Source organism: Lagenorhynchus albirostris, chromosome 8 (genome assembly GCF_949774975.1).
Source record: "Lagenorhynchus albirostris chromosome 8, mLagAlb1.1, whole genome shotgun sequence".
NCBI lineage: Eukaryota > Metazoa > Chordata > Mammalia > Artiodactyla > Delphinidae > Lagenorhynchus > Lagenorhynchus albirostris.
In genome coordinates this window covers 61,327,776-61,352,349 of record NC_083102.1, presented here as the reverse complement: position 1 = coordinate 61,352,349, position 24,574 = coordinate 61,327,776, and the positions used below count along the sequence as shown (strand labels likewise).

The following is a 24,574-nucleotide window of genomic DNA, read 5'->3' as shown; positions in this document are numbered from 1 at the left end:
CGCAAATAACTACCAGTCACTATGTATTGGCTCATAATCTCAACCACTTCGCCAAGTAACTTCCTTTCTTAATGCTGTAGATATTGCAAGATGTGAAACTGCAATAAAGGTGAACATAAATTTGATGAAGCAATTAACTGACTACATACTAACTTAATGATATATTTCTTTTTTGATAAGCAGTTTAATAACCTTAAATATTGTTCATATTGGATCCAGTTTTAAACAATGAAAATATTATAAAACATCTTTACAATTCAGTTTAATATGGACTCAGAAGTTATTGGATAAATATTTGTATTTTTAGAAGACTTTACCACATAATTAAATAAAAATTCTTCAGACTGTTGTTTTTTAGGTCCAGAGAAAATATTATTGCAATTTTCCCCTAGTATAGTATGATAAAACAATTTTTTTTCATTAGGGCAGAATGTATACTTTTACTAAAACTATAAGGAAACTTTTATTTTTCTTAAAAAAGGAAGACCACAACAATATTTTTTAATCACTATTTGATCAGAAGCAAGAAACTTCCCTAATCATTTCACTTAGAGAAAAACTATCCCACTAATAAGAAGAGGGCTTATTGGTGAGATAAAGAAGCAATCCATGATTCTTCCTTTTATCCACTGAAGGACTTAAGAACAGTAAACTCACCTTTTGCAACTTATCTTTATCAAAATCAGAAATAGTATAAAGTCAAAACAACAATACAGTAATATCACTTATATTCTCTCTGGGAACATCACCCTCTGGGATAAAGAGTAGTTTATACTTAACTGCTTACTATAAAAACAGTGGATTCTCCAAGTTCTGTTTCTCTCCTATAATGTGATCTACTTACTATATGTGTAGGCATCCATTTAGGCCCTCCCCATCACCCCCACTGGACTTGGGGTTCAGGGGAACTAATGCAAACTTGATAGTCTTGATACCTGCTGTGCAGTGAATAATAAAGTCCATTGTTTCTAAACCACGAGCCTCATGACTTCTGCCAGCATCCATGAAATAGTAAAAAGCTAACTTATTAGGTTATAAGTAGGAAAAAATCAAATCTAAGATGTGGAGGGTATACTTCCTCTTTTGCCTCAAATGAAGAGAAAGGAGTTTTAATGGAACAACTTGGAAGGACTGACTGTTCCTCACAGATAAGAAGACCGGATGGACTGGAATCTGACTCCACCCCAGATACTGAAAACGTTGAGCTAGGATGATGGAGATTTACTCTTGCTTTAGAATCAGCCTAAATTCCCAGATATTAACCAGATTTTTTTAATGTGCAAGCTTCCCAGTAACCATTTGGGAAATTTGAAAGTGAGAGTCATAGGAGGGTTGTCTTAGGTCCTACTTAAGAGGACCACCTAAAAGGGTAAACTGAGCTCAGCAGCTGAGAAACTGAATGTTATTTCTAGAATTCTAGAGGCTAAGGAGAGAGTAAGATAGAAGTGTAGGTAAGAGATGTGCAGCAACAAGGGATGTCCAAAGAACCCATGAAATTACTCTACAAAAGAAGGTCAGTTTTAAAAATCTGTCAAGCCCAGCTAATTGACAGGTATCTGATAACAGTACCAGTCAAGTAGGAACATTTCTATTCCCCTTACCTCTCCCTCTCTCCCCCAAGCTCCAACTCCAGAGGGGTCAGAAATCGTAGCTGTGGAGTTAGGAAAGAGGTAAGCAAGAAAGACAAAAGGAGCCTCCGGGATCCCTTCACCCATGAAGTCATTCACCTGCAGCAGGCCCTAGCTAGAAGAGGAGTAGCTGCAACCATGAAATAAGTAGGAAGCTTTAACTGTTACGAGAGACTGGAAAGCAGGTTCACTTGAAGGAATCATAGGTGTGTAAGAGCTTCTGGTTTTGCACCATACACAAGAGATGAACTTCTCTCAATGAATAAGGATAGTGGGAGTTAATATAAAGTCCTTTTGTGATTATCCCTTAAAGTCTTAGTTGATTTTCCTAATATGTAATTAAGCTCTTTAAAAAGTAGATTGTATCTACTCTTTCTTTTGAAATTCTAGATGCTTTTACACAATATTGAGCATATAGTCTTATGCTTTGCTGCTATTCCATGAACAAATGCAGTGCCACTACAGGCTGACAATGTATCCTAAAATATATATTTAAAATGTACCTGTCTTCTCTTTTACCTCTATTAAATGTATACAAATCAAGTACCATAAAAACAGAAATAGAGTCACATGTAGAAAACAAACTTATGGTTACCAGGGGAGAAAGCAGTGGCAGGGGGGAAGGGTGGAGGGAGAGATAAATTGGGAGATTGAGATTGACATATACACTATACTATATAAAATAGATAAATACTCTGTAATGACTTATGGGAAAAGAATCTGAAAAAGAGTGAATATATGCATATGTATAACTAATTCACTTTGCTGTGCAGCAGAAACTAACACAACATTGTAAAATCAAGTATACTCCAATAAAAATTAAAAATAAAAGCACCATCAACAATAAAAAAGTGATAAGTACTAATTAAATCCTTATCATTTGCTTAGCAGACTTCTTAAACTGTAGATATGCTTTATAAATTAATTTTAAATTGTGTTATGTAAACAGGGAACCACATATCTAACCAATGGAAAAGTACACTTAAACATTTGTTTGGTTTGTAAAATCTAAATAAAGGTTGGGTTAACATCCCTCCAGTAAACATAATTCAAAGGAGGAAAAGTAATCTTTTCATAAAAGAAAATGATGTCTCACTTGAATTCATTTCCTTAACATGGACACAACCCATAACCTCACTGTACACTGGTATCAGTTAGTTTCTGACAAATGTGTTGATAATCTGTTTCCCATTTTTTTGTAGGTAATCTTTTTTCTAATTGCAAGAATGAGTAAGTGTGTATGTGTGTGTGTGTGTGTGTGTGTGTGTGTGTGTGTCCTTGACCTACAACTCAGTTTACCTAGGGTGGAAATTTTTTCTTTGTCCTGTTTAAAATCCTTCGTGGAATTGATGGGCTTTTTCAATATGAAGACACATCACTCTCCAAATCTAGCATATTTTCAACCTTTAAGAAGTATCTCTTCCCTGATGCCTACTATTCTTACCTTCTGGAACTCCTTACTCAGTCTATTTTCCTGTTTCTTAACTCCTCTTTCATATTTTCAACCTCTATCTTTTAAAAAATTATTTTTAATTTTTAAAATTGAAGTACAGTTGATTTATAATGTGTTAGTTTCTGGTATACAGCAAAGTGATTCAGTTATATATCTGTATATTCTTTTCCATTATGGTTTATTACAGGATATCGAATATAGTTCCCTGTGCTATACAGTAGGTCCTTGTTGCTTATCTACTTTATATATAATAGTTTGTAACTGCTAAGCCCAAACACCTAGTTTATCTTCCCCTGCTCTCTTTCCCCTTTGGTAACCATAAGTTTGTTTTCTATGTCTGTGAGTCTGTTTCTGTTTTGTAAATAAGTTCATCTGTATCATATTTTAGATGCCACATATAAGTGATATCATATGATATTTGTCTTTGTCTGACTTACTTCACTTAGTATGATATCCCTAGGTCCATCCATGTTGCTGTAAATGGCATTATTTCATTCTTTTTTATGATTGAGTAGTATTCCATTGTATATATGTATACAACATCTTTATCCACTAATCTATCGATGGACATTTAGGTTGCTTCCATGTTTTGGCTATCGTAAATAGTGCTGCCATGAACACTGGGGTGCGTGTATCTTTTCGCATTAGTTTTCTCTGGATATATGCCCAGGAGTGGGATTACTGGATCATATGGTAATTCTATTTTTAGTTTTTAAGGAACCTCCATACTGTTTTCCATAGTGGCTGCACCAATTTACTATCCCACCAACATTGCAGGAGGGTTCCCTTTTCTCCACACCCTCTCCAGCATTTATTGTTTGTAGACTTTTTAATGCTGGCCATTCTGTCAACCTCTATCTTTTTATTCTATATTCTAGATGATTTGTTCATCCAGACTTTCTCAGTTGAGACTTTTGATTCACTAATTCTCTCTTCTGCTGTGTCAATTTAAGCCATCAAAGAGTTTAATTTCACCAACTTTTATTATATTTAAGACTTATAAAGGATCCTTTCTCTTTCTGCCTGTTCTTATTTACTTCTGTTCTCATTGTGAGCTACTGTTTCATTTGAAATTCTTAAACATTCTCATTTCTAAATTCTTTTTTGGGATTGTGTTCTTATTCTTATTTTCTCAGTTATGACTCTGTTTAATGTATCTGATGTCTCTTATGGCAATAGATTTCCTGACATACCCTAAAATACTTACTTGGAAGTTCTCTGTATGTGGGAGTTTTATATTTTGTGAACTCTTTACTGCCATATTGTTTCATGGTTCCTCAGACTAGTGCTTCAGAGTTGCATAGCTTCAGAGCAAAAGTCTTAAATCAGGAAGATTGGGGCTTTGCTCCCACATGGGTAGAGCTCTATTCCAGACACCACATCCACACACAACATATTTGGTTACTATTTCCATTTTTGTATAGAGGCTTGTCTGACCCACAAGAACACCAACAGTGTCAGGTGGAGTTTTTACAGGTCTAGTTTTACTGCCTGGAAACATGGTCCCAGTTCCCTGCTTTATGCAGACAGCCCAGTTCCAATCTCCCATTTGCAAGATATATTTGACTCTCTTAAAATGTGTAGTCTCTTAAATTTGGCTTAACTCACAGAAACCTGGCCAACACGATCCAGATTTCTGTGAGTCAGATAACATCAACATCCACTCATCACTAAGGATTTCCCTTCTATTCATGGTCTGCAGGGGTTTTCCTTGTCTTAAATGTAGCTAAAATATATTTACTTATGTATTTCTTTGAAAAATTTTCACACTGTAGTCTTAAAAGCTTGGAACAAAGTGGAAGCAGACTATTCAGGTGCTCTCACTGACATTTAAATCAGAAATCCAGATGCAAACTCTCTGAGGGGGACAGCATGTATGTGACTCAGGAAGAATGGATGTGATACAGCTGAATTTGATGCCGAGACAAGGAAGCAGGTCAAAAGTTGTTTGTTAAAAAAAAACACTGAACTTTAGTAGCATATAACTGAAAAGAAATTACTATTTCAATAATAGTTTTGGCTTTCATAATTTCCTCAGATTCCAATTCTGTCATCTTTTATAACTATTCTTATTTTTACTTTTAGTCTTTACCCATGTACTTATTTTTCCAGCCTCAGTTATATATCATTTAAAATTTAATATCTACCATGGACATAACATGGAAAACCTACTAGTCTTTTATGTTTATTTCTTTTTTTCATCTTTATTGAAATGTAATTTACATTCCCTTAACTTCATCCATTGTAAGGGTAAAATTCAATAAGTTGTAATCACTTTGTAGTGTTGTACAAAATAATCAAAATTCAGTTTTAGGATATTTTCATCACCCCCAAAATTTGCTTTGAGTCTATTTGTAGCCAATCACCCCTACCCCCACCCCATTCCAGCCACATGCAACCACTAATGGGCTTTTTTTCCCTCTATAGATTTGCCTTTTCTGGCATTTCAATATAAATGAAACCATACAATATGTAATCTTATTCATCTGGCTTCTTTCACTTAGCAGGAATTGGCAAGCTACAGTCTGCAAGCCAAATCTAGCAGGCCACATGTTTTTGTAAATAAAATTTATTGGAACATAACCATGTCCACTCCATATTGTCTATGGTTGCTTTCACACTACAATAGTGGAGTTGAGTAGTTGCAACAGAGGCTCTGTGGCCCACAAACCATAAAGTATTTACTATCTGGCTTTTTAGAGAAAAAAATTTGCTGACCCTTGACTTAGTAAAATGTTTTTGAAGTTCATTCCCATTGTAGCATGTATCAGTATTCAGTACAGTGTTCCCTTTCATTGCTGAACAGTATGCTATTGCATGAACACATGACATTTTGTTTATCCATTTACCAAACAGTGGATATTTCAATATTTTTTAGTTTTTAGCTATTATGAATAATTCTGCTATAAATGTTTGTGTAAATGTTTCAATGTAAACATGTGTTTTCATTTTTCTTATACAGAGTCCTAGGAATAGAATTTCTAGGTTATATGCAAAGTTTCTGATTAACTTTTAAAGAAACTGTTAAACTGTTTTCCAAAGTTGGCTGTATCATTTTATATTCCCAACAATGTCTGAGGGTTCCAGATGCTCTTCATTCTTGCTAACACTCAGCATTTTCTGTCATTTAAATTACAGTCATTGTAGTAGGTGTGTAGTTGTATCTCATGGTTTAAATCTGCATTTGCCTAATGAGGTTGAACACCTTTTCATGTGGTCATTTTCCATCCATACATCTTTGATGAAATACTTCTATCAAAGTCTTCCCCTTTTAAGTGCATTGTCTTCTTACTGATTTTTAAGAGTTCTTTATACATTCCAGATATAAGTCCTATATCAGATATGATTTGCTAATATTTCTGTCTGGGGCTTGTCTTATCATTCCTTTAGTCATGTAGTGTAAACATTCATTTAAATGAAGTTCAGTTTTTTTTCTTTTATGGCCTTACTCCTGGTGTTGTATCTAAAACTGCTTTGCCTAATCCAAGGTCTTCTAGAAGATCTAAAATTTTAGAGCTTATATTTAGGACTATGATTCATTTTGAGTTCATTTATCTCTACAGTGAGCGTCAAGGACCTAACTATTTTTCCTATATATGAATATATAATTATTCCAGTACCAGTTACCAGAAACGCTGTCCTTTTCAACTGAATTGCGTTGGCAGCTTTGTCGAACATTAACTGACCATAAAATATAAGGGTTTATTCATTGATTCACAATTTTGAATCATTTATCTATATTTCTTCTTTATGCTAATATTTTGCCAAATTTATTAATATAGATTTATAAGAAAGTATTGAAATTGTACCACGCAAGTCCTCCAAAGTTTTCCTTCTTTTCAAAATTACTTTCGGCCAATCTAGGACCTTTACATTTCCACATAAATTTTAGTATTAGCTTGTCAATTTTTACCAAAAACAAAAACGCTGGGAAGAAAACAGGGATTATACTGAATCAATTTGGGGAGAATTACCATTTCAATAATAATACTGAGTCTTCCAATCCATGAACAAACTGTCTATCCATTTATTTAAATCTTTTAAAATTTTGTCCAGCAGTGTTTTGTTTTCAGTGTATAAATCTTGAACTGCTGTTGCTTAATTTATTCCTAAATATTATAATATTTTTGATGCAACTGTAATTGTTTTCTGATTTAGGGGATTGTTCATATCTAATATCTAGACAAGCGCTTGATTCCTTTCTTTTTTTATTATCTATTTTACACATATTAGTGTATATATATCAATCCCAATCTCCCAATTCATCCCACCACCAGGCCTTCCCCGCTTACCCCCCTTGGTGTCCATATGTTTGTTCTCTACATTTGTGTCTCTATTTGGGCCTTGCACACCGGTTCATCTGTACCATATTTATAGATTCCACATATATGTATTAATATACAATATTGGTTCTTCTGACTTACTTCACTCTGTATGACAGTCTCTCGGTCCATCCCCATCTCTACAAATGACCCAATTTCGTTCCTTTTTATGGCTGAGTAATATTCCATTGTATATATGTACCACCTCTGCTTTATCAATTCATCTGTCGATGGGCATTTAGGTTCCTTCCATGACCTAGCTATTGTAAACAGTGCTGCAATGAACATTGGGGTGCATGTGTCTTTTTGAATTATGGTTTTCTCTGGGTATATGCCCAGGAGTGGGATTGCTGGGTCATATAGTAATTCTATTTTTAGTTTTTTAAGGAACCTCCATACTGTTCTCCATAGTGGCTGTATCAATTTACATTCCCACCAACAGTGCAAGAGGAGAAGATAGTGGAGTAGAAGGACGTGCGCTCACTCCCTCTTGTGAGAGCACCGGAATCGCAAGTAACTGCTGAACAATCATTGACAGGAAGACACTGGAACTCAGCAAAAAAGATACCCCACATCCAAATACAAACAAGAAACCACAATGAGATGGTAGGAGGGGTCACAATAAAATCAATTCCCATAACTGCTGGGTGGCTGACTCACAAACTGGAAAACACTTATACCACAGAAGTCTACCCACTGGAGTGAAGGTTCTGAGCCTCATTTCAGGCTTCCCAACCTGGGGGTCTGGCAAAGGAGGAGGAATTCCTAGAGAATCACACTTTGAAGGCTAGCGGGATTTGACTGCAGGACTTCAACAGGACTGGGGGAAACAGAGACTCCACTCTTGGAGGGCACACACAAAGTAGTGTGCGCGTCGGGACCCAGGGGAAGGAGCAGTGATCCCACAGGAGACTGAATCAGACCTACCTGCTAGTGTTGGAGGGTCTCCTGCAGAGGCGGGGGGTGGCTGTAGCTCACTGGGGACACGGACACTGACAGCAGAAGTTCTGGGAAGTATTCCTTGGCGTGAGCCCTCCCAGAGTCCACCATTAGCCCAACCAAAGAGCCAGGTAGGCTCCACTGTTGGGTCGCCTCAGGCCAAACAACCAACAGGTAAGGAACCCAGCCCCACCAATCATTAGACAAGTGGATTAAAGTTTTACTGAGCTCTGCCCACCAGAGCAACACCGAGCTGTATCCAACCTTCCCATCAGGAAACTTGCACAAGCCTCGTAGATAGCCTCATCCACCAGAGGGCAGACAGCAGAAGCAAGAAGAACTACAGTCCGCAGCCTGTGGAACAAAAACCACATTCACAGAAAGACAAGATGAAAAGGCAGAGAGCTATGTACCAGATAAAGGAACAAGAAAATACCCCAGAAAAACAACTAAATAAAGTGGAAATAGGCAACCTTCCAGAAAAAGAATTCAGAATAATGATAGTGAAGGTGATCCAGGACCTTGGAAAAAGAATGGAGGCAAAGATCAAGACGATGCAAGACATGTTTAACACAGACCTAGAAGAATTAAACAACAAACACCTACAAGAATTAAAGAAAAAACAAACAGAGCTGAACAATACAATAACTGAAATGAAAATACACTAGAAGGAATCAAGAGCAGAAAAACTGAGGCAGCAGAACGGATAAGTGACCTGGAAGACAGAATGGTGGAATTCACTGCTGCAGAACAGAATAAAGAAAAAAGAATGAAATGAAGACAGCCTAAGAGACCTCTGGGACAACATTAAACACAACAACATTCGCATTATAGGGGTCCCAGAAGGCAAAGAGAGAGAGGAAGGACCAGAGAAAATATCTGAAGAGATTATAGTCGAAAACTTTCCTAACATGGGAAAGGAAATAGCCACCCAAGTCCAGAAAGCGCAGAGAGTCCCAGGCAGGATAAACCCAAGGAGAAACACACCAAGACACATAGTAATCAAATTGATAACAATTAAAGACAAAGAAAAATTACTGAAAGCAACAAGGGAAAAATGAGAAATAACATACAAGGGAGCTCCCATAACATTAACCACTGATTTCTCAGCAGAAACTCTACAAGCCATAAGGGAGTGGCATGATATATTTAAAGTGATGAAAAGAAAGAACCTACAACCAAGATTATTCTACCCAGCAAGGATCTCATTCAAATTCCATGGAGAAATCAAAAGCTTCACAGACAAGCAGAAGCTAAGAGAATTCAGCACCACCAAACCAGCTCTACAACAAAGGCTATAGGAACTTCTCTAAGTGAGAAACATAACAGAAGAAAAGGACCTACAAAAACAAACCCATAACAATTAAGAAAATGGTAATAGGAACATACATATCGATAATTACCTTAAACGTGAATGGATTAAATGCTCCAACCAAAAGACACAGGCTCACTGAATGGACACAAAAACAAGACCCATATATATGCGATCTACAATAGACCCACTTCAGACCTAGGGACACATACAGACTGAAAGTGAGGGGATGGAAAAAGATATTCCATACAAATGGAAATCAAAAGAAACCTGGAGTAGCAATACTCATATCAGATAAAATAGACTTTAAAAGAAAAAATGTAACAAGAGGCAAGGAAGGACACTACATAATGATCAAGGGATCAATCCAAGAAGAAGATATAATAATTATAAATATATATGCAACCAACATAGGAGCACCTCAATACATAAGGCAAAGGCTAACAGCTATAAAAGAGGAAATCGACAGTAACACAATAATAGTGGGGGACTTTGACACCTCACTTACACCAGTGGACAGATCATCCAGACAGAAAATTAACAAGGAAACACAAGCTTTAAATGACACAACAGACCAGATAGATGTAATTCATACTTATAGGACATTCCATCCAAAAACAGCAGATTACACTTTCTTCTCAAGTGCACATGGAAAATTCTCCAGCATAGATCACATCTTGGGTCACAGTGCAAGCCACAGTAAATTTAAGAAAATTGAAATCATATCCAGCATCTTTTCTGACCACAACGCTATGAGATTAGAAATGAATTACAGGGGAAAAAAATGTAAAAAACACGAACACATGGAGGCTAAACAATACATTACTAAATAACCAAGAGATCACTGAAGAAATCAAAGAGGAAATCAAAAATACAATCCCACCTCAAGAATCAAGAAAAATCTCAAATAAACAACCTAACCTTACACCTAAAGCAATCAGAGAAAGAACAAAAAAACGTATGGACACCAAGGGGGGAAAGTGGCGGGGGGCAGTGGTGGTGGTGGTGTGATGAATTGGGCAATTGAGATTGACATATATACACTAATATGTATAAAATGGATAACTAATAAGAACCTGCTGTAAAAAATATAAATTTTAAAAAGTCTGTGTTTGAAAAAAAAAAAAGAACAGTGCCAAGAGGGTTCCCTTTCTCCACACCCTCTCCAGCACTTATTGTTTGTAGATTTCTTGATGATGTCCATTCTAAACAGTGTGAGGTGATACCTTCATTGTAGTTTTGATTTGCATTTTTCTAATAATTAGTGATGTTGAGCAGCTTTTCATGTGCTTCTTGGCCATCTGTATGTCTTCTTTGGAGAAATGTTTATTTAGGTCTTCTACCTATTTTTTAATTGCGCTGTTTATTAATATTGAGCTGCACGAGCTGTTTATATATTGTGGAGATTAATCCTTTGTCAGGTGATTCCTTTGCAAGTATTTTCTCCCATTGTAAGGGTTGTCTTTTCATCTTGTTTATAGTTTCCTTTGCTGTGCAAAAGCTTTAAGTTTCATTAGGTCCCATTTGTTTATTTCTGTTTTTACTTCCATTACTCTATGAGGTGGGTCAAAAAAGATCCTGCTGTGATTTATGTCAAAGAGTGTTCTTCCTATGTTTTCCTCCAAGAGTTTTATATAGTGTCTGGTCTTACATTTAGGTCTTTAATCCATTTTGAGTTTTGCGGGGTTTTTTAGTTTATTAATTTATTTTATTTATTTATTTTTGGCTGCATTGGGCCTTCGCTGCTGTGTGCGGGCTTTCTCTAGTTGCAGGGAGTGGGGCTACTCTTCATTGTAGTGCACCTGCTTCTCATTGCGGTGGCTTCTCTTGTTGCAGAGCATAGGCTCTAGGCACGCGGCCTTCAGTAGTTGTGGCTCGCGGGCTCTAAAGCGCAGGCTCAGTAGTTGTGGCACACTGGCTTAGCTGCTCCATGGCATGTGGGATCTTCCTGGACCAGGGCTTGAACCCGTGTCTCCTGCATTGGCAGGCAGATGCTTAACCTCTGCACCACCAGGGAAGCCCTTGAGTTTATTTTTGTGTATGGTGTTAGAGGGTGTTCTAATTTCATTCTTTTACACGTAGCTACCCAGTTTTCCTAGCACCACTTATTGAAGAGCCTGTCTTTTCTCCATTGTATATTCTTGCCTCCTTTGTCAAAGATAAGGTAACCATATGTGCATGGGTTTATCTCTGGGCTTCTAATCCTATTCCATTGATCTATATTTCTGTTTTTGTGCCAGTACCATAGTATCCTGATTACTGTAGCATTGTAGTATAGTTTGAAGTCAGGGAGCATGATTCCTCCAGTTCCGTTTTTTCCCCCTCAAGACTGCTTTGGTTATTCGGGATCTTTTGTGTCTCCATACAAATTTGAAGATTTTTTCTTCTACTTCTGTAAAAAATGCCATTGGCAATTTGATAGGTAATGCACTGAATCTGTAGATTGCTTTGTGTAGTATAGTCATTTTCACAATATTGATTCTTCCAATCCAAGAACATGGTATATCTCTCCATTTGTGTCACCTTTGATTTCTTTTATCAGTGTCTTATAGTTTTCTGAGTACAGGCCTTTTACCTCCTTAGGCAGGTTTATTCCTAGGTGTTTTATTCTTTTTGCTGCAATAGTGAATGGGACTGTTTCCCTAATTTCTCCTTCTGATCTTTCATTGTTAGTGTATAGGAATGCAAGAGATTTCTGTGCATTAATTTTGTAACCTGCAACTTTACTAAATTCATTGATTAGCTTTAGTAGTTTTCTGGTGGCATCTTTAGGATTCTCTATGTATAGTGTCATGTCATCTGCAAACAGTGACAGTTTAACTTCTTCTTTTCCAATTTCTATTCCTTTTATTTCTTTTTCTTCCCTGATTGCCATGGATAGGACTTCCAAAACTATGTTGAATAATAGTGTCGAGAGTGGACATCCTTGTCTTGTTCCTGATCTTAGAGGAAATGCTTTCAGTTTTTCATCATTGAGAATTATGTTTGCTGTGGGTTTGTTGTATATGGCTCTTATTATGTTAAGGTAGTTCCCTCTATGGCCACTTTCTGGAGAGTTTTTATCATAAATGGGTGTTGAATTTTGTCAAAGGCTTTTTCTGCATCTATTGAGATGATCATATGGCTTTTATTCTTCAGTTTGTTAATGTGGTGTATCACATTGATTGATTTGCATATATTGAAGAATCCTTGCATCCCTGGGATAACTCCCACTTGATCATGGTGTATGATCCTTTTAATATGTTGTTGGATTCTGTTTCCTAGTATTTTGTTAAGAATCTTTCCATCTATATTCATCAGTGATATTGGTGTGTAATTTTCTTTTCTTGTAGTATCTTTGTCTGGTTTTGGTATCAGGGTGATGGTGGCCTCATAGAATGACTTTGGGAGTGTTCCTTTCTCTGCAATTTTTTGGAAGAGTTTGAGAAGGACGGATGTTAGCTCTTCTCTAAATGTTTGATAGAATTCACCTGTGAAGCCATCTGGTCCTGGACTTTTGTTTGTTGGAAGAGTTTTAATCACAGTTTCAACCTCATTACTTGTTATTAGCCTGTTGATATTTTGTTTCTTCCGGGTTCAGTCTTGGAAGGTTATACCTTTCTAAGAATTTGTCCATTTCTTCCAGGTTGTCCATTTTATTGGCATAGACTTGCTTGTAGTAGTCTCTTAGGATGCTTTGTATTTGTATTTCTGCAGTGTCTGTTGTAACTTCTTTTTCATTTCTAATTTTATTGATTTGAGTCCTCTCCATCTTTTTCGTGATGAGTCTGGCTAATGGTTTATCAATTTTGTTTATCTTCTCAAAGAACCAGCTTTTAGTTTTATTGATCTTTGCTATTCTTTTCTGTTTATTTCTACTCTGATCTTTATGATTTCTTTCCTTCTGCTAACTTTGGGTTTTGTTTGTTCTTCTTTCTCTAGTTCCTTTAGGTGCGAGGTGAGATTATTTACTAGAGATTTTTCTTGTTTCTTTAGGTAGGCTTGTATAGCTATGAACTTCCCTCTTAGAACTGCTTTTGCTGCATCCCATAGGTTTTGGATCGTCGTGTTTTCATTGTCATTTGTCTCTAGGTATTTTTTGATTTCCTCCTTGATTTCTTCAGTGACCTCTTGGTTATTTAGTAACGTATTGTTTAGCCTCCATGTGTTTGTGTTTTTTACGTTTTTTCCCTGTAATTCATTTCTGATCTCAGAGTGTTGTGGTCAGAAAATATGGTTGATAATGATTTCAATTTTCTTAAATTTACTGAGGCTTGATTTGTGACCCAAGATGTGATGTATCCTGGAGAATGTTCCATGCACACTTGAGAGGAAAGTGTAATCTGCTGTTTTTGGATGGAATGTCCTATAAATATCAATTAAATCTATCTGGTCTATTGTGTCATTTAAAGCTTCTGTTTCCTTATTTATTTTCATTTTGGATGATCTGTCCATTGTGTTACTGTCGATTTCCTCTTTTCTAGCTGTTAGCAGTTGCCTTATGTATTGAGGTGCTCCTATGTTGGGTGCATATATATTTATAATTGTTTTATCTTCTTCTTGGATTGATCCCTTGATCATTATGTAGTATCCTTCTTTGTCTCTTGTAACATTCTTTATTTTAAAGTCTATTTTATCTGATATGAGTATTGCTATTCCAGCTTTGATTTCCATTTGCATGGAATATCTTTTTCTATCCCCTCACTTTGAGTCTGTATGTGTCCCTAGGTCTGAAGTGGGTCCCTTGTAGATGGGATATATATGGGTCTTGTTTTTGTATTCATTCAGCGAGCCTGTGTCTTTTGGTTGGCGCATTTAATCCATTCACATTTAAGGCAATTATTGATATATATGTTCCTGTTACCTTTTTCTTAATTATTTTGGGTTTATTTTTGTAGGTCCTTTTCTTCTCTTGTGTTTCCCACTAAGAGAAGTTCCTTTAGCATTTGTTGTACAGCTGGTTTGGTGGTACTGAATTCTCTTTCCTTTTGCTTGTCTGTAAAGTTTTTGATTTTTCCATCAAATCTGAATGAGATCCTTGCTGGGTAGAGTAATCTTGTTTGTAGATTCTTCCCTTTCACCACTTTAAATATATCATGCCAGTCCCTTCTGGCTTGTAGAGTTTCTGCTGAGAAATCAGCTGTTAACCTTATGGGAGTTCCCTTGTATGTTATTTGTTGTTTTTCCCTTGTTGCTTTTAATAGTTTTTGGTTGTCTTTAATTTTTGTCAATTTGATTACTATGTGTGTCGGCATGTTTCTCCTTGGGTTTATCTTGCCTGGGAGTCTCTGTGCTTCCTGAACCTGGGTGGCTATTTCCTTTCCCCTGTTAGGGACGTTTTTGACTATAATCTCTCAAATATTTTCTCAGGCTCTTTCTCTCTTCTCCTTCTGGGGCCCCTATAATGAGAATGTTGTTGCGTTTAATGTTGTCCCAGAGGTCTCTTAGGCTGTCTTCATTTCTTTTCATTTTTTTTTTCTTTATTCTGTTACACGGAAGTGATTTTCACCATTCTGTCTTCCAGGTCAGTTATCTGTTCTTCTCCCTGAGTTATTCTGCTATTGATTCCTTCTAGTGTATTTTTCATTTCAGTTATTCTATTGTTCATCTCTGTTTGTTTGTTCTTTAATTCTTCTAGATCTTTGTTAAACATTTCTTGCATCTTCTTGATCTTTGCCTTCAGTGTGTTTCCGAAGTCCTGTATCATCGTCGCTATCATCATTCTGAATCCTTTTTCTAGAAGGTTGCCTATCTCCACTGCATTTAGTTGGTTTTCTGGTGTTTTATCTTGTTCCTTCATCTGGTACATAGTACTCTGCCTTTTCCTTTTGTCGATCTTTCTGTGAATGTGGTTTTTGTTCCACAGGCTGCAGGATTGTAGTTCTTTTTGCTTCTGCTGTCTGCCCTCTGGTCGCATAGACTCTACCTTTAATCAGTTTTCACAACTGTGACAGCACATTTGATTCTCCTGCTAGCGTTGGAAGGTTGGCTGCAGAGGCAGGGGGCGGCTGTGGCTCACCGCAGGGACAAGGACACTGGCAGCAGAAGTTCTGGGGAGTACTCCTTGGTGTGAACCCCCCCAGAGTCCACCATTCACCCCACCAAAGTGCCTGTAAGCTCCAGTGGTGGGTCGCCTCAGGCCAAACAACCAAACACTTGATTTCTGTATGTTGATCTTTTTTTCTGCAACCTTGTTAAACTTGTATTAGTTCTAGTAATATATTTATATGTTCCCTATAATTTCTACATATAGGATCATGTATCTGTGAATGAAGGCAGTTTTACCACTTCCTTAACAATCTGGATGTCTTTTATTCATTTTTCTTGCCTGACTAGACCCTCCTGCGCAAGTGAATAGAAGTGGTGACAAGGTGACAGTGGACATCACTATCTTATTTCTTATCTTAGAGGAAAGCATTCTTGCTTTCCCCATTGAATATGATATTCTCTGTACGTTTTTCATAAATGCTCTTTAACAGGCAGAGAAAATTCTTTTTTATTCCTGGTTTGTTTAGAGATTTTTATCATGAATGGATGCTGCACTTCGGCAAAAGCTTTCTGTGACTCTACTGAGATAATTATGCAGTTTTGTTTCTTTATTTTATTAATATAGTAGTGTTTATTACATTAATTGAATTTTGGATCTTAAAAGAACTTTGCATTTCTGGAACAAGTCGCATTTGCTTTTGGTGTATAATCCTTTATATAAGTTGCTGGATTTGGTTTGCTAATATTTTGTTAAGGATTTTTGCATCTACGTTCAAGAGAGATATTGATCTGAAATGTTAATATCTTTGCCTGCCTTTGAAATCAGATAACTCTGGACTTATAAAATGAATTGGTAAGTGCTCCCTTCTCTTTTATTTTCTGAAAGAGTTTGTGAATGATTAACATTGTTTCTTCTCTGAATATTTGATAGAATTCACCAAATCCAATCCTGGGATTTTCTTTGTGGGAAGATTTTAAATTCCTCATTCAATTTATTTACTTGTTACAAGTCTGCTCATATTTTCAATTTGTTCTTAAATCAGTCTTGGTAATTTATTTCAGGTAATTTGTGTCTTGCTGGAATTTTATCCATCTTGGCTTATTTTCTAAATTGATGACATAAATTTGATTATAATATTCCATTATAATACTTTTAAGTTATGTAAGGTTGGTAGTAATGTCACCCCTTTCACTGCTGATTTTAGTAATTTGTGTGTTTTTTTTTCTTGGTCAGTCTAGCTAAAGGTTTGTCCACCTTGTTGATCTTTTCAAAGAACCAACTTTTAGTTTTATTGGCTTTTTTCCAGTATTTTTCTGTTTCATTGGTTTTTGCTATATTCTTTATGATTTCCTTCCTCTGCTTGCTTTTGCTCTGCTTTGCTCTTCTTTGTCTGGTTTCTTAAGATGGAAGCTTAAAGTAATGATTTGAGAATTTTCTCTTTTTCTTATATATGCACTTAAGGTATAAGTTTTCCTTGAAGCATTGCTTTACCTGTACACATAAATTCTAAGTTGTCTTTTTGCTTTCATTTATTTAAATATTTAAAATTTCCCTGTGGTACTAGGTAAGTGTTCTTTAATTGACAAATATTTGGGTTTGTTAAAGATTTCTTTCTGTTATATGACTTCAGTCCTGTGTAACCTACTGAGAGTTGTTTTATGGCCCAGTATATAGTCTTACCCAGAAAATGTTTCACACGTGTTTGAAACGAATATGTATTCTGCAGTCAATGGGTAGAGTTTTCTATGTATGTCAGTTAGGTCAAACGGACTGATGATACTGTTGAACTCCTCTATCTCCTTGCTGATTTCTACCTACTTAGTAGTTCTTTAAAGTATTGAGAGTAAGGTATTGAAATCCCCAATTAGAGAAACTGAATTTCTCCTTCCACAGTTTTGCTTCATGCATTTTGAGACTGTTGTTAGATGTACATACAATTTTTGACTGCTATATCTTCCTGAATGTACTGACCTTTAATCATTATGAAATGTCTCTATTTGTCTTCAGTAATACTTCTTGTCTTAAAGTCTGTTTTGTCTTGATGTTTCCTTATTACTGTCTTCATTGTGTATCTTTCCCCAACTTTTTACTTTCAACCTATTTGTGTCTTGGAATCTAACATGTGTTTCTTACAGACAAAGTATAGCTGAGTGTTGCTTTTTTATCCAGTTTGACAATCTCTGCCTTTTGAATATAATGTTCACTCCATTCACATTTAATGTAATTAAATAGATTTATTCCTGCCATTTTGCTATTTTTCTATTTGTCACATCTTTTTTATTTCTCTCTTCCTCCTACACTGCTTTCTTTTGTGATAAATATTTTTTATTGTATCTTTTTAATCCATTTCTGATACTTTTTATTTTCTATTCTTATAGAGTTATTTTGTTAGCAACTGCTGTAGGGATTATAACATGAATTCTAATTTATTATAATCTACTTCAAAATATTATTTAATTCCAGTAAAAGAGAAACTATATTCCAAAATATGTCTTTTCCCTTGTTTTCTTCTGTGTTATTATTGTCATATATATTAAATGTATATGTTATAAACCCAACAACAGTGTTATAATAATTGTTTTATATAATCTTAGAAAAATGAGAAAAATCTATCTATAGACTGTTTTATATTTACCCACATATTTGCCAACACTCTTCAATTCTTCCTATTGATTTGAATTAAACTGGAGTCAATACCTTCAGTATTTCTTGTAAGACAGTCTAGTAGCAGGAAAGTCTCTCAATCTTTGTTTATCCAGGAATACTTTATTTCACCTTTATTTTAAAAGGCTGGGTTTTCTGAATATAGAATCCTTGGTTGATATTTTTCTTTTAGCACTTTGAATATGTCATGCTTTATGGTTTCCACTGTTTCTGATGAAAAATACCAGTTGTTAAATGTATTATTGGTCCCCTATGTGTAATGAGTCATTTTCTTCTTCCAGCTTCAAGATTTTCTCTTTCCTTTAGCTTTCAGCAGTTTAACTATGATGTGTCTATGTGCAGCTCTGCGTGTTTTCCTACTTGGGGCTTGTTGAGCTTCTTGAATCTATATAGATTGTGTTTCATCAGATCTGGAAAGTTTTCTGCCATTCTCTCTTCAAATATTTTTTTAACTCCCCTCTCCTCCCCTCAGTCTCCCATTATGTGTATATGTATGAACTTAATGTTTCCCCACAGGCCTCTGAGGCTTGACTTTTCTTCAATCTTTTTCCCTCTGTTCTTTCAGAGTATATAAATTCTCCTGACCTATATTCAAATTCACTGATCCTTCTGCCATCTTAAATCTTCTATCAAACTCATCTAGTGAATTTTTTTTAATTACTATACTTTTTAATGCTACAGTTTCTGTTTGTATATTTTTTATAATAATTACATCTATGTGGAAATTCTTTATTCATTGCGTCACTGTGGTCCTACTTCCCTTTGATGCTTTAAACATGGTTTTCTTTAGTTCTTTGAACATACTTATAATAGCTGCTTTGATGTTTTAGTCTGCTAAATCCAACATATGGAGACACTTAGATACAGTTTCTATTGACTGTTTTTTTTTCCTTAACTATGGGTCATCCTTTCTTGTTTCTTTGCATATCTCTAAATTTTCTGTTGAATGTTGGACATTTTAGATAATATATTGGAGCAACTCTAGATTCTGATTTTCTCTGAGGGTGGCTGATGGACTGAAAGTCTGTTTTCCCCACCATGTGTGGTTGCTGATATCTCTACTCCATTTTTCCCCCCTCATTTTTCTTTCTATGACTGGCTTTTTAAGACCTTTTTAAGCTGGTCTCCAGTGTCACCTTAGTGTTTAGCCAAAAACTATTCAGAGATTTTACTCAAACATCTCAATCCAGTAAGGCTTCCACTCTCAGGATGTGTGTATATTTGAATGAGGATTTGTGTGTGAAATGAGGAGTGCATTCAAAGTTTGGGCCTTTTAAAAGTTGGCCTCAGATTTTACTACCACTTGGCCTGTTTGATCTCCTTTCCAGATATTCTTAGGCTCCACTAACCAGTGATACGTGGGTGACTGGGCCCACTTGATATTCTGCTGTGCCTGTCTACAGCCTCCAATCAACCTGTGATATGTGGTGAACTTACCAAGCCCCCAAGATTGTCTTACCTCCTAGAACTCTCTATAAAATCCTGCTACTCCATGAGTCTGTTGCTTGTCACAAATTAGACCACAATCTCAGACTAGCAGAGCCATTGGTCCTATTTGTTTGCAGCTAAGATTCTTACCCTGAGTTCAGTACTTTTCATGAATAAAGTTTCTCAATTTATTTGGTTGATTTCCAGAGTGATGAATTTGTTTTGACAGTTTTGTCCAGCTTTATGATTGCTTTGTGAGGGAAGTAATTAAATCTCTCACTCAGTCATGTCAGCCATTCCTTTTTTAATAGTGTATATCATGTATTGCTGTAGTCCAAAGTCAACTATACCTAATCTTGGCTATAACTTTGAGATTGTATTTACCTCTAAGATAAAAGAGCAAATTTACTTTTTATTCAATATTACTCAATATTCTGTGCATAGATATGTACCTATTTTAGACTAGATATATTAGACTCAGCTTCCTTTGTTTTTTGTTGCTGTTGGGAAAAACTGATTTTGCGCATATGTGTTTGTGTGCATAGATAGGAGTTGAGGATTTCTGTACATCAATAATATAAAGAAGTTCCTAAAAATGTAATACAATCACAGGCAAAATCATGCTAATAGACTACTATATCTATTCAGTCCAGACACCACAGTATATGAGAAATACTGATAACCTATAGGATATGCAAATGATACTAAGAGGTATGGATACTATGGCATATGAAATATATTTGAGAGAAATGTCAATGTTTACTCTGGAGGAAAATGACATATTGCAAACCTTTCAAATATTTAAATTAGACTTATTCAATATTGATACAGAGGGCAGAGTCAAAACTTAGGGGTATAATTTTGAGTTCAATATAGTACAAAATAAACTAACAACTTAAGGGGCAACAAACAGAACTGGTTTGGTTTTCTTGCAAAGTGATAAGGTTTTCTTACTGAGAATGACTGTAATAGACTAGATGAATGTTTTCTAAGAAGGAGTGTTTATATAGGAGATGGACTAGATGACCTTCCAACTCTAAGTTTCTGTAATTTTATAAAAGCAAATAAATAAGAATTTAGATGGATAAAAGATAACAGTACAGGAAAATAATCAAAAAATATATTAATACATAAAGTTATCATAATTTGGGTTATTCATAAGGGAATGGGTTATAATAACTGTTTCTCAAAGACATGGATTCCACGATACTATCGGGTCTCAAAGGGCAACAATATGCTGGATATCATTAAAAAATTATAAGAAACAGAAAACACTATCCTACCTTTGTAAAAATTGTGATCTATAGTTCTAGTTGCGGTAACTCAAGAATAAGAAAGCTGAAGTGGGAACAAAATATAACAAATAAACAAGACAAAATTACATAAAATCAGACTTCATTCTGGAAAGGCAAAAGCTGAGTGGGTACATAAGAAATATTTATAAAGAATATGAAGGGCACAAATAATGTAAACTCAGAATTGTTCACCAAAATGTGGAAGGCAACCCTTAAAACTCTGAGAGAGGTAAGTTTATCACAAATATAGGAAGTATCATTATATTCAGGAAATAGTTAAGATAATTTGCTAGGACCAAAGCAGCACACAGACTGAAAACAGAAGTGACTTACCTCTTTTAGTTGATCAGCACTTCCCCATGATGCAGAACGCTGATGTGATCTCTTTTCTGTGCCTTCTTCTACCCAACAGCTAGGTGTCTTTAAAAAAATAAGTAAAATAAAAAATAAAGAATTTTGCCTCTATCCTTAATCTCACAGCAAATCAAACATATTTCAAAATCTTAGCACATACCAATTAAAGGGTTATACCGAATACGAGGATGCCTTAAAAGCTAAGACTTTCATGACCCTGTGAAATGTTTATTATTCTGAATTAGATATGATCAATCTAAGATGTTTCTGAGTAATGTTACTCAAAACATTTGGTTTTTTACATCAACATTAAATTTATCAAATTCAAAGAGAACTGTGAAATATGTATATTGGTGTTTTTAAAGAGAATAGGCAAACTAATTATGAAATGTTATGTTTACTAAAGAGAAGTAAGATTAACAGAACATGCTTAGAAGCAGTGGGGTTACAGATGACCTACATGTCAATATTTAGTTAGGTAAAGGGTTGAATGTACTATATTCTTTCTATACTCAGGAAAGAGTGTGTTAATAATAGTATCCTTTTTTGAAAAACATCAAGCATCTTTATATAAAAATATAAAGTTACTATAAAAATAGAAAAAGTTATTATAAAAATAAACAAGATTAAGCTAAACTGACTATAATTTAAAACAATGCATCTTAAAGAAAACCTCAGCTACATGGCAGAAAACAGAATTGCTTTTACCTAAAACTTCATTTTCAGCGATTTAACCTATAACAGACACTACATCCAAACATAACACAAAACACTAAATGCCAAATAGTAAAATCATTTAGTACTTGTATTAAAAATTTTTAAATATTAAACTACCATCCTTAATATATGAGAAGACTCTTAGTGTAATGCAACTTAGGGAAAGTTAAAACCACTATTTTAAGACAGATATAGGGTAATGATTATCATATATAAATATTGGGTAAGCCAAAAGTTCACTGGGGTTTTTCTGTAACATCTTAGGGAAAAAACCCTAACGAACTTTTTGGCCAACCCAATATAAATATATATTGCTTCAAAAATTATTTTTTATTACATACAGAAAAGTTCATCATTCATATTGAGGCTGCACCTGTGACTTTACATAATACACAACTTATGAAGAAGCCATCAGTTCTATACAATTCAAAATGCTTGTGGACAAAGTTTTAAATAATTACCACCTCTTAAAAGTAATGATGCTGCAAAATAAAACCAATAACAATTGAATGCTAGTTGAATAAAAATACAAATAAACTGCTTAAACAGTTCAAATACTAAAGTGAAACTATTTAGTCATAATACTGAGTAAAATATTTTATTCACTTGGTAATGGCAAAAATAAGAGGTATTAATATATTAAACTGCTTGCAAATAATTAGTTATTAAATTTTCCTAATCTCAGGCCCAGATAAGAAAAACTACTCTGAAAATAATCCCCCCAAGTAGTCATATCTTTAATAATTTATGCTAAGATTATTCAATTATGACTTTGTTTTAGTCAAACTTTTATTTATAGAATTTATATCCCTTAATACTTTTACCTTTCTACCAAGCAGAGGCATTGCTCTCATCAAAAATCAAATGATTAAGGATCACAATGTTTAAAACTCAAAAGCATATTCACAGAAAATGAATAAAATTTCTGGCATGTTCCATAATTAACAAAAACATTTATAACACTATTTTCATTTTGTATGGCTCTAACTTTTTCAAAGGAAATTTACATAAACTGTATCTCCAACTTAGAGTTAAATCAGTAGCCACAAAAATTCTGCAAATGCCTTAATACTGCCAAGCACACCAATGGCAAATGAAACTAAATCTGAGGTCTCTCATCTCAGAGTATCTTCTTTCTTCCTATTGTCATTCTTTTTTTAAAATTGAATGTGAAAACCTATTTGATTATTTCAGAATGTAGTATTGGTTATACAAAAGAAATACATAAAAACTAACTACAAAAGAATATTTATGTTCCTGAAATCTATCTAGTAAAATATATAGTTTTTTTTTAAAGTACAAAACCACTGGAAAAATCCTTTCAGTCATGTGGCTATAAAATTACATGTATATAAATTGTTTAAGCATATTCATCATAGTTTCAACTTTTCCAAAAAATACTCCCCAAAGAAAATTTTCATTTTAATTGCACATATATACTATTATATTCTAAAGACTGCATTGTCCAAAACAAAAGCTACTAGGCACATGTAATAATTTAAATTTAAATTAATGAAAATAAAACAAAAACTTCGGTTCTTTAATCTCATTAGCACGTTTCAAATACTCAATAACCACATGTGGCTAGAGGCTACCGGCTGCCATATAGAACAGCACAGATACAGCACATTTCCACCACTGCATAAAGTTCTATTGAGAGCAGTGTTTTATACATTTAATCATTAATTTTATTTTATTTATTTTTATTAGTCATCAATTTTATACACATCAATGTATACATGTCAATCCTAATCGCCCAATTCAGCACACCACCATCCCCACTCCACTGTGGTTTTCCCCCCTTTGTGTCCATACGTTTGTTCTCTACATCTGTGTCTCAACTTCTGCCCTGCAAACCGGTTCATCTGTACAAATTTTCTACAAACATGCGTTAATATTGTTATATATATAATATATATAATTAATAATATTATTAATGTATTAATATTAAAATTATATAAATAATATCAATATTATAATTACATGCTATTATCAATTAATAATATCATAATTAATAATGTATTCATAATAATATATTATTAATGTATTATATTAATGATATATTATATATATAATATATATTATATAATAATAATATATATAACGCACATACATGCATTAATATACGGTATTTGTTTTTCTCTTTCTGACTTCACTCTGTATGACAGTCTCTAGATCCATCCACATCTCTACAAATGACTCAATTACGTTCTTTTTTATGGCTGAGTAAAATTCCATTGTATATATGTGCCACAACTTCTTTATCCATTCGTCTGTCGATGGGCATTTAGGTTGCTTCCATGACCTGGCTATTGTAACTGCTGCAATGAACATTGGGGTGCATGTGTCTTTTTGAATTATAGTTTTCTCTGGGTATACGCCCAGTAGTGGGATTGCTGGATCATATAGTAATTCTATTTTTGGTTTTTTAAGGAACCTCCATACTTTTCTCCATAGTGGCTGTATCAATTTACATTCCCACCAACAGTGCAAG

General features: G+C 34.7%; 1 protein-coding gene across 1 annotated transcript in view; it reads right to left on the bottom strand.

Annotated features, from left to right (window-relative positions):
* GLCCI1 (glucocorticoid induced 1) overlaps positions 1–24,574 on the bottom strand; it is a 120,035-nt gene that overhangs the window by 35,801 nt on the left and 59,660 nt on the right. The window contains exon 3 of the mRNA XM_060157077.1: positions 21,343–21,429. Coding sequence (XP_060013060.1) covers positions 21,343–21,429 — 87 coding nt within the window. The remainder of the gene's footprint in view (positions 1–21,342; positions 21,430–24,574) is intronic.